General features: G+C 36.7%; 1 protein-coding gene across 3 annotated transcripts in view; it reads left to right on the top strand.

Annotated features, from left to right (window-relative positions):
- The window catches only part of CDC14A (cell division cycle 14A), an 81036-nt gene that overhangs the window by 47411 nt on the left and 16713 nt on the right, over positions 1 to 16912 (top strand). For all 3 annotated transcript variants that reach the window (XM_081325773.1, XM_081325772.1, XM_081325771.1), the window contains exons 6-12: positions 4867 to 4933; positions 5970 to 6032; positions 7065 to 7152; positions 9407 to 9637; positions 11714 to 11852; positions 15364 to 15523; positions 16606 to 16715. In XM_081325773.1, coding sequence (XP_081181899.1) covers positions 4867 to 4933; positions 5970 to 6032; positions 7065 to 7152; positions 9407 to 9637; positions 11714 to 11852; positions 15364 to 15523; positions 16606 to 16715 — 858 coding nt within the window. The remainder of the gene's footprint in view (positions 1 to 4866; positions 4934 to 5969; positions 6033 to 7064; positions 7153 to 9406; positions 9638 to 11713; positions 11853 to 15363; positions 15524 to 16605; positions 16716 to 16912) is intronic.

Genomic DNA, 16912 nt, shown 5'->3' with positions numbered 1-16912 from the left:
TGCTGGGTTTTTAGATACTACTTGATTGTGCAAAATGGAGAAAAGTTTCTATTTGAGGGGGGGGGAAAGGCTTATTTTGAAGAACCACAGCAGAATACTGAAGTAATGGCATTAATTGACACCTACCTATAGAGATTACTCCTAAATTCTCTGAATAAGTGTGTACTAAAAATTGGTATGATTTGTTCCTGAAGTTTTCTTTGTCATGTAAGTCATTTTCATAACAATTGCCCAGCCTATATAGAACTGGAAGATTCTTAATGAAACTCTCCCAAACTTTAAAAGTTTCTCTTGCACAAAACTCCTTGTAACTGCTTTCTCAATAGAGGATTTTTTTTTCTGTCCGTAACAGGCAACAGAATCTGCAAGCAGTGTTAAGTATAATTGCTAAACATACACCTGTTTCTTAATTTTTCAATGATAGTTGAATGGGGAAGTACCAAAATTTGATTTTTAAGATGGCTTCTGAATTGTGCAAGCGCTATCTGAATCAAATTGTATGTTAGGTCTCAGCCCTAACAGAATCCAGTACAGTGTGTTTTGAAAGATTTTCTGTATCTTTTCTCCCAGATTTTCTGTTTGTTTGTTTTAAAATACTTAGCAATCGGATTATACTATGCAGTTAAATATCATCAAACCTTGATGTTGACTAAGAGCAACGTAGTTGTTAATCATTCAGCCCGATTTCTGACATGGAAGATGAAATATATCAGCACAAAGAAATACAAATTTGCTACTGATATGTCATAATATGAAATTAGATTTGGCATCTGGATACCTATATCAAATCCTCCTTCAGAGAGCTTGAATAAAGGACTGCTTGTTTCCCGGGTAAAGTTGTTCTGTGTATTTAAGGAAGACTAGAATATTTGCATCCAAAAGTAGACTTTCCGAAAAATCGACTCTGGAAGAAAATTAGTAATTTTCAGATGCTACACAAAGAGCAGTTTGGATGGAATAGAAATTATTTGGGTATATTATAATCAGTAATTTACATGGTATAAAAATATTTGCTAATTCAGTTCTGTTTCTGAATACTCAGAGACCATCAAGTGATATTCATTTATACTGCAATATTGCATGTGCATTTATTTTGTCTTGCTTTAGATGAGGAGAGATATAGGTGCTTCACCCTTACAATTAAGGAGGAACTTTCACATGCAGAATTTTGTATACTGCTTATCAAGATAACTTAATTTTACTTATACAAATTTATACTTCTTCACAACTTTTTTTCTAGTATTAGTTGAAGAGCTAGAAAATTGCACATATTTTTATTAATCTTATCTTGATACCTGAGCTTTAACTAAGCATCTTCTGTTAATTGCAACTACTACTACAAAAACACTACTATAAAAAGTGCTTTTACAGTAAAATCTGCTGCCAGGATACTATTATAAGTGTGGACTACATATGCAACATAGATACTAAGTGTTGTGATTCAGGGTCAGCCTGTGGGTTCGGCAGTTGGGTCGGACGACTCAGAGGAGGAGGAGGGGGGTGTTGAAGAGCTTGCTGAGGGGATTGGACAGCTTGATGAGAGCCCCCAGCAAGGCCCCTCTCATCTGGTCACGATGCAGACCCAGCTGTGTGAGCCTGACAGCGTGGATGAAGATGACCCACAGCTGGCCCTGTTCAAGGACACCCGACGCAGGAGGCAGTCAGTCAGGAGTAAACAGGAAGGCAATGGGGCACCTCGGAAGGAGGCACAGAGAGGCCACACCCTGAACTGTATTTAAGGGGAATGTGTGGGAGGGCTGGTTTGCTGAAGGCAACCGCTTGGATTGTTCCTGCTTCTTAGCTCGTGTTTTATGGTTGGTGTCTTGTCTTGCTCTGTTTTATGTGAATAAATTTGGCAGGCGTAATTCCAGCCTCTTGCCATTTGTAGAGGGGTTGTCCCTGCCTTTTCTGCAGGGCCGGTAGCAGGCTGGTACAGAACACTAAGCAAAGAGTTAAAACCATTTTGAAGTTGGGAGTTCTATGCTTTTTTTAGATTGATATATAAATTACAATTGAGAACTTTCAGATATTTGTTGCATAACATAGAAATAAGATATAAAGATAAATTAGCTTACTGACACTTTGATGTTTAGTCAGGTTGCAGGTGGAAAGATTCATCCATAAACTTTGGGCTATATTATTTAACATTTGTTTTAATCAATGAATTAAAGGGTTTTTTTGGGGGGGGATTAAACATTTAAAGAAAAGTACTTAAATAAGATATATATTGGAGGTGTGTTAGCCTGTCCAACATACAAAATGTATCTTTTATAATAATGGGATCCTGAAATTTATTTGTATCTCTTCTGAGAACAGATTATTTTTTAGATCACATTTAGTATTATAGCTCGTTGTTGTCACATTAGACTTGTGAATTTTAATTAGCAGATCTGGCAGAACATCATTTTCACACACTTGGTTCTTAGATGACAGGCATTTAGAACTTGCCTTAAAGGTTCATTTGCTATTTCATGTTAATTCATCTTCACTTACATCTCCTTTAAAACATTATGGAGTTCTCTGTTTGATTGAAATCAACTATATATATTGTAGTGTTTTTTGTACTTTAGCCCCGTTACAAACTTTTATGTTTAATATAACTCATTGGGAAGAATCTAGTTGCCTTTGCTACTAATCCTGATCATAAAGCCTCAAACACTGTAAAACTCTGTTGAATGTTGAATGATTAATCAAAAAATATACTTCGCCTTGGGCAAGAAACTGTATTTTGCCCAGCTTTTCCCATGCATAAATTTCAAATTTTCCTTTTATAAAGCATTAACAAGTTTAATTAACAAAGAAATTGCTCTGTTTTAAAAATATGGTTTCTGCTTCTTCCAGGAGCAAACTGTAAATATTCAAATTCTATCAATATCTGTAATATTTGTTGCACTAACTGACACAATTCTCACAGGAGAAAAAATACACCTTGTTCCTTTTACTATTGATTATTTTATAGGAATAACCATATCTTTCATAAGTTAAAGAGAACAGGCATATACTCTTACTGTGAAGATCATTTTCTTAGAAGTCGATTGAACTGGAGGTTACAGGAATGGGGATTGATATATATGCAAAAATTTGTATAACAAATATATTAAAGCAGAAATATATACACGTTGTCCTCTTAACAGTAATCCAGTAAAATAAAACTAAACACTTTTAATAGTACATCACTATGTTTTTAATTGGAATTACAAAATGGATATTAGAGATTCATAATTGTCTACAGACACTGGACATTTTGGTAAACATTAAGGTATTCAATTTTAATTGTAATCACGAAATATATATTATATGAATGTGGTAGTAACTGTACTGCTTTTACACGTCAACAGTATCGTACTACTGGTACTCCTTGACTTGCAACCACAATTGGAATTTTGGTCGCTAAACAATGCAGCCATTAAGCAAGCCATCATGTGATTTTCAGCTATTTTTGCTACGGTTGTTAATTGTATCACACAGTTAAGCTGCAATTGTTATAAATGCAAGCCAGTTGCCAACCATTCAAATCAGAATCAGATAACCGCAAGGGTAGTACAACTATTTTGACCAGAAATATTGAGAGATGTAATATTAATTATGTAATATGAATTTTAGAAATAAATAAAAAACCTAAAATAATATTCATCTAGGTCAGGGGTCTTCAGACTTGGCCCTTTTATGACTTGTGGACTTCAACTCCCAGAATTCCTCACCCAGTGTGCCTGGCTGAGGTATTCTGGGAGTTTGAGTCCACAAGTCATAAAAGGGCCAAGTCTGTAAGTCTGTAAGTCCTTGACTTACAACCATTCATTAGTGACCCTTCCAAGTTACAACAGCACTGCAAAAAGTGACTAATGACTGTTTTCACACTTATGACTGTTGCAGCATCCCACCGGTCACATGATAAAAATTCAAATGCTCAGGGTGGTTGTAGTGTCCTGGGGTCATGTTATCAGCATTTGTAATCTTCTGATGAGCAAAATCAATGGGGAAGCCAGATGCACTTCACCACCATGTTACTAACTTAACAACTGCAGTGATTCACAACAAGTGACAAGACAGGTCGTAAAATGGGGCAAATTTCACTTAACAGATTTCTCACTTAACAACAAACATTTTGGGCTCAAAAGTCGAGGACTACTGGGGGCTTTTTTACATGTAATCCACCTTATGTTGTCTTCTATTTTATTTTTATTCAAAGTAATGTATGAAAACTGTTAACTAAAATACACTAAAATAATGGGCTTTAGAATAATTCCATTAAATGGGAATGTAAAGTGTGTAGAGATACTGTACAATTTTCATCCTCTTAAAAAAATCAGTTACTTGATTTAAAAATCATCCTATTAATCTTTTAGATGAGTACACATTCTTTAGTTAGTAGAAGCAACCCCTCTACAGATTTAGACATATAATTGAACTGTGATATCAAGATTGAATTTTTTAGAAATCTAAAAGCTTGGAGGCCACATGTCACTCACTTCAGTGTTATTGCTGCTTTCTGTTCCTCTGACACAGACATGTCAAACACAAGGCCCCGGGGCCAGATCCGGCCCAGGAAGTGGTTTCATGTGGCCCGCGAAGCCATCCTGGAAACAGTGAGGGAACGGCCCCCACTGCCTTGGCCCTGGCCCAGAGACCCTCAGATCTGTCCCACTCCTGCCCAGGCCCCCATAGGCACCCTGGATGCGAACGATGTAGAGCTGGCCATGCCCACCTAGTAGGCCATACGCACTCTAGCCATGCCCACCCAGTAGGCCACGCCCATCCTGGCCATACCCACCCGGCCCCCTGAGGGCAACCGCAATGCTGATGCGGCCCTCAATGAAATTGAGTTTGACACCCCTGCTCTGACATGTTTATATTTTCTTTTCATAGGGATGCTTCGTTTGGGAACTGCACATATAATCTATCTATCCTCGACTGTCTACAAGGACTAAAAAAGGTAACATCATAGTGTTTACGTGAAAGGAAATAGCTTCCTAGAAATTTTCCAAGAGTGTAATAACACGGGACATTGGTAGGCCAGGATCAGCCTTACTTTCCTTTTCATCCTTCAAGTCAAGCAATAGCTTAGTAATTTTTCAGTAGCTTCAAGTTGGGTGTTTTATGGTTTTCTTTTTTACATGTTTTTTAAAACCTTTGAGGACATAATTAAGAATAAATAACAACATAGATTGGGAGGGCAGTGGACTAAACCTTTTTAAGTGCCCATTTAGGATACCCTAGGAACATTTTCCAGTCTATGGAAAACATAAAACCAATCAAGGTGTTTTGGTTGAAGCAGCCCCAGTTTGTTTTTACTTTTTTTTTTGAGGCGGGGAGGGTTTGCTTCACAGTATTAACAATATGTGAATATCAGATTGGGACAGAACAAAGAACGTGCAGTATCTAGCGTAGTGAAAATAAATCCTAAAGAAAAATAATTATTTTTCTTATGTCTGTTTAGGCTGCTAGAGAGAAAAGGGGGTTACCATGCAAAAACAATGGCAAACAGTAAAATTCCAATTTCTTGGGTGTTACGTTCTAACAAGATGTTAAGCCAATTTAGAAAGTGGACTGTTTTTCTTGCCACGCCTCTGGATGGATAATTTCAAAAGTTCCTGATAAGTTCCCCCCCCCCAAAGCAAGAAGTTTCTAGTTTAAGAAAGAAGCACATACATCTTCTGAATTTAATCATTGGGAGAGATAAAAGGTAGCATCTCTAGCAACATGTTTCTTGTTTCTATTACAGTCTGTTTACTTTTAGTTAGCTATTCTTTCTGGATCAAAATGGAAGCTTTTGAGTCAAGATAGTTGGTTTTGCTAAGTGACAAACTACAGCAACAAGTAATCTTGTCTTGATTATAACTATCAACAGCATAAAAACAGTGTCTAAAGATGTAAAATAAGCACTAATTCCATGTATATTATTTCAGAAGGGACTGGATTCTTTTTTTTCTATGAATAGCTCCATGAAAATTTGATATGCTTTTTTCTAGGCCTTACAACATGGATTTGTTGATTTCAAGACATTTGATGCAGATGAATATGAACATTACGAGGTCTGTATATCTTTTAAATGCTGAAGTTGCTAATTTACAGATAGGAAATTTGGTGTAGTAGTAATGATTTCTAAATTTGTTCTGTAGGTTTTGAGTTTCTTTATCATAAAAGTACTAAGGAAAAGGAATAAAAGATTAGTTACAATTCCAGAATTATCTGACACCTGAATAAGATAATTTATATAATATTTAATGGTATTGAAAATTCATTGTTGTTACAAATCTAGGAAAATGTATTGGTTGATTAATTCCCAGACCTAGAAAAGACTTACATTTACTTGACAATTAGCTTGTGGAATCTCCTCATTACTTTAGGTTGTACTAGTGTCTGTTTTATTGAGCAAGTGATGTGATATCTTTTAGCCTAATATTAGCACTAAATCTGAAACAATGCTTCAAGAGTATAGTTGAAAATATATATGCATTAAGTCACATTTTTTTCAACAAGGAATAATAGGCAGATTAACCAATTGCTATGTAAAATCATTACCTTAAGTAATGTTAAGATAATTTGTTAAGTTGACATTTTCAAGCAGTGCTTAAATCTTCAAAATTATTTCCACTTATCTGTGTAATCTTGCTACTAAAAGTATAATGTACAGTGATTTCAACTGACACAAAATCCTACTCATAATTCATTATTTGATATAAAAGGAGTTACATTTGGTCTTGTAAAAAAAATTAAAGTGCAGCAAGCTGTATTCACAACATAAAATGTTAACGGTGATTGGTTTTAATTGTGTATTGTTTTAAACATCAATTTTACAAATGTTAATAATATGGCATACTTCCATTGCTTTTGTGAATTCTGAAAATAAAAGTAATTGTTGGTCCTTGTGTTGATTTATCAGTAGAATTAGATGGGTTTTTTTTAATACTAGCAAATTTCCTTGGGTAATCTTTCAGCAAACTGTTTTCTCTGAGTGACATTAAAGCAAAGATACATTTTAATGAACTTTTCAAAACAAAATGCTATTCAAAAATTGAAAAGAGATTTTTTAAGTCTTTTTTTTCTCCTTTCATTTTCCATAGAGGGTAGAAAATGGTGACTTCAATTGGATTGTCCCTGGAAAATTCTTAGCATTTAGTGGACCGCATCCGAAGACCAAGATTGAAAATGGTATTTGTCTTTTTTTTTTTTTGAGGGGTGGTGGCGTAGAATTTTGGTTTTGTTTCCTATGGCTAATCATTGACTATAGTCCAGAGTTGCTATGTTTACTCAAGTAATTACTGTCCACAAGAATTGTTTTGACAAATCTTTTGATAGCAATCCTGAGTAGCAACTTTGGGTAATATTGAAATCCAGGAAGGAATCTCATGCATAATAAGGCCTTGGGTGAATGCAGGCTTTTGGACATTATATTGTTTAGGAAACAACAATTGTTTACCAATACTGAAAAAATTAATTTTTAGTATGAAGGCAACTTCACATTTTCAGCAAGTAAAATAGTCCATCTAGGGAGAGTTTGCTTATAGTAGCAAAGTCTGTGTTTTTACCTCTAGTTTTTAAAACTTTTCACCTCTTCCCCTTTAAAAATACCCTCAAATCTCCAGGGTAGATTTTGAGAAAATGTGGAATTGAGTTCTGTGTCCCATAACACAGTTGAATTTCTTTTCTTAAATCCACGTTATCCAAGTACACATTTTTGAAATTTTGATCATCATTTTAAGGCCATCCATTGTAATGAAAATCCCTTTCTTTTGCTTGTAATTTTCAGTCTCCTCTAGTAACCAGTTTCTAAAATCATTATTTATCTTTGTTATGACTTACTCTATTCAAGATAGCTAAAATACATCTGTTCCCCACAAGAAGCTGTTTATTTTTTATAGCTAATTGCAAAATCTTATAACCAAAGTCAAATCAAAAGCTTATTTAGCTCTTTTTTATTTCAAATTCTTTAAGTTCTTAAGCCTATGATTGATTTTTCTTTTGTTCAGAGTTGAAGATAAACTCACCTGATGAAAACATTTTAACCATTTTAAAGCTATTAAGATTTGCGCCAACGAACTTGAAAATGATAAATAGGCAATTTCTAAAAGTGATTAGGAAGTGAGGTTTGTGACTTCTGGGGAATATATGGTAAACTGAAGGGGTACAGGTGACAACCGTGGTAAAATGAAGAGCCAGCTAGTAGAGTAGCTTTTTGTAACTCCTCTCTGGGCAAGGAGAGGACTTGAGATCACCCACAGTTGTTCCTCATGAGGAGACTGCAGGATAGTGATCTCCAGTGGGTTTAGAGCTCTGGGAGATGAAGGAATAGCCATCTTGCTCAAACCACCCATCGGAACCTTCAAAGGACACTAGATTCATATACTACCTTTTCTAATCACTTTTAGAAATTGCTTTTTAAATGCTTTTCAGCTATTAGGATCCTTTGGATCAATGAGTCTGAACACACAGGGTGAGTTTCTTTCAATTCTTAGCAAAAGAAAGATTATATATAGGTTTAAGGAAAAAAAAATTGAATAAACATCAAAAGGGTAATTAGAACTTTGATTCTGGAAAGTAATCACATGAAGGTACCGTACTTTATTTTCCAAGGATTAGACACAACGCAGTGTAGCCAATCTGTAGAAAAACTACAGCATAATAAAAGATTACAAGGTTGTTGCTGATTTTTGAATGTTTAGAAAAACATAGTTGATATGCACCTGCAATTCCATGATCACTACCAATTGATTCCCCCACCCCACCCCAAAAAAAATCAGTTTTATCTCAGCCTTATAAAATCAGTGAATATTACCTTAAATACATATCCATTTTTAAAACAATTTCATTTTGGTACTATTTTAAGAAATTGTATAAAAAGAAGTGATGGAAATAAAAGTGTGTGCATGTAAAATTTCATTGTGTTGGATATAGTTAGTTACAGGAAGAAATAGCAAATCAGTCAAAATAACTGTGCCAAATCTCTCTCAAATATTTACAGTTGTATGTAGTACTTTCCAAATATTCAAACTTTTTAAACTATTATCTGTTTTTCATGGTGATGAAGATTCCACAAAAAAGCTTTCTTCCGGTTTAGAACTAACAAGAAGAAATAACTTCTCCAAATATTAGCTGGAGCTCTTTAATGTTCTGTGATGTTGTTATTGAAGATCTTTTGGCTATAACACTAAAGCATTCAGCTTTGCAACTTTGAATAGACTTGCCTAATAAATATTTGTATTACCAATAGAAGAGAACATCATGATATTACCTAGTTGGGTAATGAAATGTCTGCAAGAAAACAACCAAGCTCAAAGAGCGCCAGAACCCCTCAATATGTGCATTATTTTAAAATAATTTATTTTCCTCATATAGTGTTCTTAAGGGTTCGGCTACTTGGAGATGAGATGGAAACATCCAAGTATTCTCACTCTGCTTGTTGTAGGTTATCCGCTTCATGCACCCGAAGCCTATTTCCCATACTTTAGGAAGCACAACATAACAACCGTCATAAGACTCAACAAAAAGATTTATGAAGCAAAACGCTTCACAGATGGTGGGTTTGACCACTATGATCTATTCTTCATTGATGGTAGCACCCCGAGTGACAGTATATTGCAACAGTTTTTGAACATCTGTGAGGAAGCAGAAGGCGCTGTAGCTGTACACTGTAAAGGTAAGTCTGAATTGCAATACTAAATCCGTTCGACATAAAAATAAAAATTAGAATTAAAATTTCTATCCTAATATATTTGCCGACTTGTATAAATTACTCCAAATTATACATTTTAAAACTCTGGCCTTAGCTAAAATGTTGCATTGATTTTTTTTTTCGTATCTATGCAGAGCCATTTTTATTCCACTGAGTGATGCTGTTACCTTTTTTTGTAAAGATTTCTCTTTAGTATTCTTTAGAATGTTCAGTTCTTATCCATGTGTAAGAATAGTAATGAACTTCCATGACTTGTAGGTGGGATGCCTTAACATCTTGAATCTTCTATTCCATAATATTTCAATGAAATGATTTCACTTGAAAATACAGAGGAAGCAATGTCACTTTTTTCATTAATAACTGACTGTTATTAAAAACATTCTCAGACTGCCTCCATTTGTGTCAATTCATGATACAGTATATAATATATTTAATCAGTGGTGGGATTCAAATACCTGAACAAATGGTTCTCTGTGTGGACACCACTTCTGGAAGTCCATTCTGAGCCAGGGAGGCCTCCCAGACCCAGAACAGCGCACCAGAAGTGCATGGACACCACTTCCGAAAGTCTGTTCTGAGCTGGGGAAGCCTCCCAGGCCCAGAACAGCCCACCGGAAGTGCATGGACGCCACTTCCGGAAGTCCATTCTGAGCCGGGGAGGCCTCCCAGGCCCAGAACAGCCCACCGGAAGTGTGTGGATGCCACTTCCGGAAGTCCATTCTGAGCTGGGGAAGCCTCTCAGGCCCAGAACAGCCCACCAGAAGTGTGTGGACGCCACTTCCGGAAGTCTGTTCTGGACCGGGGAGACCGGCTCAGAACGGAGTTCCGGAAGTGTCATCCATGCACTTCCAGCAGTCCATTCTGGGACTTGTGAAAAGGGCTAGGGCATCATCCGGTTCACTGAGGTCAACAAAAAATTAGCTACCAGTTCTACCGAACTGGTCCAAACCGGCTGAATCCCACCACTGTATTTAATTCATATTCTAACATCTTCACCCTGTTAAATGGTTCCACACATTAAAAGGAAGATACTAATATTAAGGTAGTACTTGGTTTACAACAGCAATTAGGACCACTAATTGTAAAGTGTGTAGTTGTAAAGTGTGACATCATGTGACTGTGTCACTTAGTGATATTAATTCCAGCAATCCTGGGTGACACTGTTAAGTGAGGACCACTCGAGTTGTTAAACAACCTCGTGTGGCCACAAGTGTTGACTACCTACCAGCTTCCCCATTGAGTTTGCTTGTGGGAAGCTGGCAGGGAAAGTTGGAAATCGCAATCACATATCTGTGGCTTGTTGCAACATTGTAGCCATGAGCTGGGCGATAAGTACTCAGATCACGATTATGCGACTGCAGGTATGCTACAATGACTGGAACTCCAAGGTCCCATTGTAAGTCCCCCCCATTCAGTGCCATCTTAGCTTTGAATGGTCAGTCAATGAATGGTTGTAACCTGAGAACCAGCCATGCAGATCTAGCTCTGCAAATGATTTTGAATTGACATTTGTAAGAAATAGGGCTACACAAACCCTTGAGAAGTAATCAAAGTACCTTTCCGAATCAACATTTTGGAGGATCAAGGCAAAGCTTGGAATGCTTAAAGTACACCTTCTTCATTTTGGAAGTATTTTCTGTGCATGGATATACCTGAGAAGATCATGATAAAAGGACTTGAGTCAATTTGGTCAAATCAGCAGGAGCTATGGCTACGTCAGTATTCTGATTTATAGCACTCGGAAAAAAAACCAATATACCCGAGTTCTGTAGAACAAGGAAGTGAAATGTTCTAGATTATCCCCATCAGGAATAGAAAAGGCCCCAGTGGTTAAAACATAGATCAAGCTGTATAGAATATACAGGTTAATTTTTCTTTAATACAGCTATGACATTTCTCCTCTCGTTTGACTATGAATTTTGTAAAACCTGAGACCTAGAAACAAATATTTAGAATATATTTTGCATTGTTCAGTGCCAAATATTCAGCTGTTGGATCTCTAAAAATTCAATGTTTATGTCTTTTTTTTCATTAATGTAGCTGGGCTAGGAAGAACAGGAACACTGATTGCTTGTTACATAATCAAACACTATAAATTTACCCATTCTGAAGCCATCGCCTGGATACGAATGTGTCGGCCAGGTTCTATTATTGGACCCCAGCAACACTTCCTGGAAGAGTAAGTATGAGAACTACATTAATCCTATAATAGATGCTCCAGAATATGTTCTTTTCCCCACCTGCACTGCTTAATAAATATTTATTAAGGCCACAAAACATGGTAATTTCTTTGGGAACTCCGTCTACCGAATTGTGTATATTGTTTTGATTATACAGTTTAATGAGTCCTGGAGAAGGTGTGTATAGTATTACACTGCTGCTGTAATGTTTTATGTTATTCAGTTTATTGTATTACTCATGTCTCAATATGCCGTTTTTAAAAAGAGTTCCAGGATAAAAGAGTTCCAGGAATCGGTTAAGTATCTGGAAAATCTTTGCCCCTTCTCTTGGTTTTGTTGCCTGAGCATATCTCAACGAGTTACTTCCCCTTGTCAATATTTTGTGCTTTTTTGTAAACTGTATCTCAATCTAATCCTCAAAAGAGAGCATCAGGACCTAATTAAAGTTCATTTGTAACTCTCCAACTTTTGTTTGAAGTCAGCTAATATTTTTCATCTGCCTTTGGAGAAAAAGGAGAAAAAAATGCATTCATTAACTTTGCTAGAAGTAGCTAAAGGTGTAGAAAAGCTGATAATTAGCAAGGTTGCCTATCTGTGGTGCTAATTGGTATGGATCAGATCAAGCCATCTGGTTTGCACTATGGGATTTATGGCAGTGGCAATGAACATCTGGTAGTTATGTCTCAGTGATAAAAATTGATTTAGTGCATCAACAAAATGCATGATCCTCCCCACAGCGTGACTTGGGTGCACATACCCGCTATAAATACATCACCCAAGGATGAAATTTGCACAGGGCTTTCTGATTTTATACCAGTACTGTAATATTGTAATACTGTAATACCATAATAATACTGTAATATTGCCCAGGTATTCCTTCAGGATGAATTGCTAAGAGCCATATAAAATGAAGCATGAGGTGTGAGGAATGCCTCCAAACTGTTACTGTGTTACTGCGTATTATTTCATACTTAACAAGGTAGTGAACGCCCTACCTTCAAAATAATTATTGAAACAAGCCATCCTTCTTTTTTTGTACATGATCATGTATGAAATGGTTTGGAACAATATAGATAGACCAATATAAACCAGTGTTCCTCAGCTGTGGCAACTTTAACTGTGGCAGAATTCCCCAGCCAGCATTATAGTATTTTGACAAATGCAGAGCATTATGCCCATGATTTGTGCCCTCTGTGGTAACAAGGGACCAGAGATGGGGCTTGGGGGACACTGCTTCATGATGATTATGCCAGGGGTTAGGGATTTCATGGAGTTGTTCACCCTGTTCTCTGTGCTGGTTTATATCAGTGCCTTGTTCCTCCAGACAACTATTGGCAAGCTGCTTTTGGTGAGAGCAGGGCAGACAATTTTGCAATATCTTCTCAGTCCAATGGAGGTTAACATAGCAAAGCTCAATATCACAGTGGAAAGGCAACTTTCAGTAAAGAGCAGGCAGGATAAATTCTGAAAAATAATTATTTGGGTCCATTATTGATTTGAGATTTATGGGTTTGTTTCTTGTATGCAAGTGTTGCAGATTAACCATCCAAACCTTTTTCTGCCATAAATTAGATTTTTGTATTGAAGTTTCTTGTATATTCCTTGCTATGCTATTACAAACTGCCTTTGTCTCTAATTTTTTGACATTCATTGCCTTGACCCCTTGTTTTGTTATCGGTGATAGTTATCATAGTGGGCTTTAAAAAATAAGGAAGAAGAGTGGGATATTTTTTTATTTTTTTAAAAAAAATTGGACTGAGGCATACAATACTTTGCAGTTAAAACAGTGATACTGCTGCTCATTAGGTGATACTGCTCTGGATTAACAACCATTAACAATCTTTGAAGTCAGCTTAATAACGTCTCCAACCTAACTTTGAAAGAGGTGTCCTTATCCACCAATGTACAGGTAAAATCATTCTAAACAAGCATAAACTTCACTGATTCTTGCAAGGACTTTTTTTTTCCTGATTTATGTGTTTATGATACACATTAAGCAAATTTTTCTAGGAGTTAGCTTGGCTTGCCTTATTTAATTTTATTGCATGCAGTTTCCTTCCAAGGATATTGTTTTCATCTTCCTAATCCTATTCTCTTTCATAGTCATTAACCTCCCAACAGGAATTTTTGTCTGAATTTAAATATACGGGTGACAGTTTATTTCTGTCTATTGCCACAGCTGTCATATTTAATTATCTAGCTAGGCAAAACTGGTGGGAAAGATTGCTTATGAATGAGAGGAGCAAAATTTAGCACATACATGTAAGGAGAGAAGAAAACAAATTAAAGAAAGGGATACTGCTGATATATTTAACTTTATAAGAATTTTTAAAAAGGTAAAGGTTTGCCCTGCCAGTCTAGACTGAGTATAGTGGGGTGTTACTCATCTCCGTTTCCTAACCAAGAGAGCCAGCATTGTCCAAAGATGCTTTCATAGTCACATGGCTGGCATGACTATACACCAAGATGCATCAAACACTGTTACCTTCTCAGCAAAGTAGTATCTATCTATCTACGTGTGTTTGCATGCTTTCAAATTGCTAGGTTGGGAGGAGCTGGGGCAAGAACAGAAGCTTACTCCATCACATTTTACTTGGGTCTCAAATTGCCAACCTTCTAGTCGACAAGCCCAGCACCTTAACCACTAAGTCACCGAACCCCCTTTCTATAAGAATAGGCTTTGTAAATAAGATTCAGTTGTTGTGTTGATTTTTTTTCTAAATCAACCACAGTCTCTTTCATCTGTTAGTTTCAAACGTCTAAGTGGACATTTTCTTACCTGCAATAAACCCCAAATGCTGCCCAGAGAATATCCAAAATAAGTGTTTTAGGAGTTCTTGGTGCTCTCTGAGCTTGATTGTATTGTTGCATCTGATGATGTCACCTAATTTGGATAATAAAAAGTCTGCAAGAAAACAACCAAGCTCAGAGAGCACTAAGGACCTCTTATTTCGACCCTGACCTCCAAATGCTCTTTTCTAGTGACAAACATTTTAATTATAAGGGCCAAAATCTAACTAGGTAAAGGTAAAGGTTCCCCCACACATGCGTGCTAATCATTTCCAACTCTAGGGGCCGGTGCTCATCTCTGTTTCAAAGACGAAAAGCCAGCGCTTGTCCGAGGACGTCTCCGTGGTCATGTGGCCGGCATGACTAGACGCCAAAGGTGCACAGAACGCTGTTACCTTCCCACCGTAGTGGTCCCTATTTTTCTACTTGCATTTTTACGTGCTTTCGAACTGCTAGGTTGGCAGAAGCTGGGACGAGTAACAGGCACTCACTGTTACGCGGCACTCGGGATTCGACCCGCCAAACTGCCAACCTTCTGATTGACAAGCTCAGCGTCCTAACTCACTGAGCCACCGTGTCCCTAACTAGATCATCCAATAATTGTGTGAGATTGCACAGATTTAAAGATTGGAAAGGCACATATTTTGAAAGAAAGCCACACTTCATCTTCTATAGTACAATACCACTGGTACTAATTTTATTTCTGGTACTATTGAACAGAAAACAGTCGATGTTGTGGATCCAAGGCGACATATTCCGAACTAAACAGAAAACAAAAGAAGTAGCTGAAGATAGTTTGAGCAAAGTTTTATCTGGCTTCGATGAAATTTCTATCAGTGGAACCTCAACTAAAATTGAAAATTTGGATAAATATATAGAGGTAAGGTTGCACTGGAATAACCTCCAATCACACCTAAAGAACATGTCAATAATTTCAGAAATAAAATATTTGAAGTTTATCACAACAGCGCAATATATTCAAAATGTTTGACATATATAGTATATTTGTGTTGTAACCCTTATAATTAAAGAAGTCAGTATGATTATTGAAGTAGCAAATTGCAGGACTTGGCAAAGAAAGAATAAAGAACAAGGTGGAACGCAGTGGTATCCCATGCAAATATGATAGGTTCAATAGCCCTTTGCCAAAACTGCAGTCTAAAATAGGTGTTTTAGTGACTATGAAAATTAATCAGTGTCGTCATATTAATGATGACTTATTTTCCTCCTTTGTAACTTGATTCCTGACATCATAAAACTTTGGTTTAATTTAAGCCAAAAGTTTCACTCCAAGGAGCAAGGTAAAGAAGCAGAAGGCAAAAATGTTCTCACGTGTCAATGTTAAAGGTTTTCCTGCTATTTTAAAGAGGTGTGGAAAGAATCGCTGTGATTATTTATTAAATTTGTTTTATATTTGTACCGCACCATTTCTCTGCAAGTTTAAGTGGGCATACCAATGGTGGGGTAGCTTGGATTAAGAGAAAGTGATTGGCCCATGGTCACCCAGAACTCTGTGATCAGCTGTGGTCTTGCAGCTGGTTTTCCCCCCCACCTTAACTGTAAAGTCTTGGCCAGCCTCCCACCAGTAACCCTGTAAAAAGAAGGAAAGCATGTATGTGCTCACACTACATTGTGCTTTTTGACCTTCAGTCATATGGAAATCTGGGACAAGTTAAACTCCCCATTGCTTAAATATGTAGTACTTTTATTAATAAAGTATTTCTTTTCCAACAATTTCCCTTCAGTCTGTTGTGCACGCATTCACTGTTAAGTTTGTCTTCATTGTGTTATTCCTTTTTTTTTTTGCTTAAAATATTTTCATAGATATAAATGCTACCAGTAAATTGTCAGGAGGAGTCAAAATAATGAGAGAGAGAGAGAGAGAAACCTGTGGTGATTCTTGTGTCATAGATTTTGTCCTCAAAATGTTTTTTTTTAAGTAAATTATTTCGTGTTTTCCAGAATGATTTGGAAGAAGATTTAGAAATGAAGAGTGACTTGACTCAGGGAGATCAACTTCGTGCCTTAAAACTTCAGAGGCAGCCACGTTCAGCTACAACAGGAGCTCTTAGGTAACCTATTCAGACTTGAATGATTCTGTACTAATATTGAATTTTTTTTAAAAAAAATCACACTGAATTTTATTTTACTTTTCTAATGATCTAGGGCAGGGGTAGGCAACCTTGGCTCTTTTATGACTCGTGGATTCAACTCCTAGAATTCCTGAGCCCAGCATGGCTCATGAGCATGGCTGGCTCAGGAATTCTGG

This window comes from Vipera berus (assembly GCF_964194415.1).
Source record: "Vipera berus genome assembly, chromosome: 3".
Classification (NCBI taxonomy): Eukaryota; Metazoa; Chordata; class Lepidosauria; order Squamata; family Viperidae; genus Vipera; species Vipera berus.
This window is presented reverse-complemented; position numbering and strand designations above follow the sequence as displayed.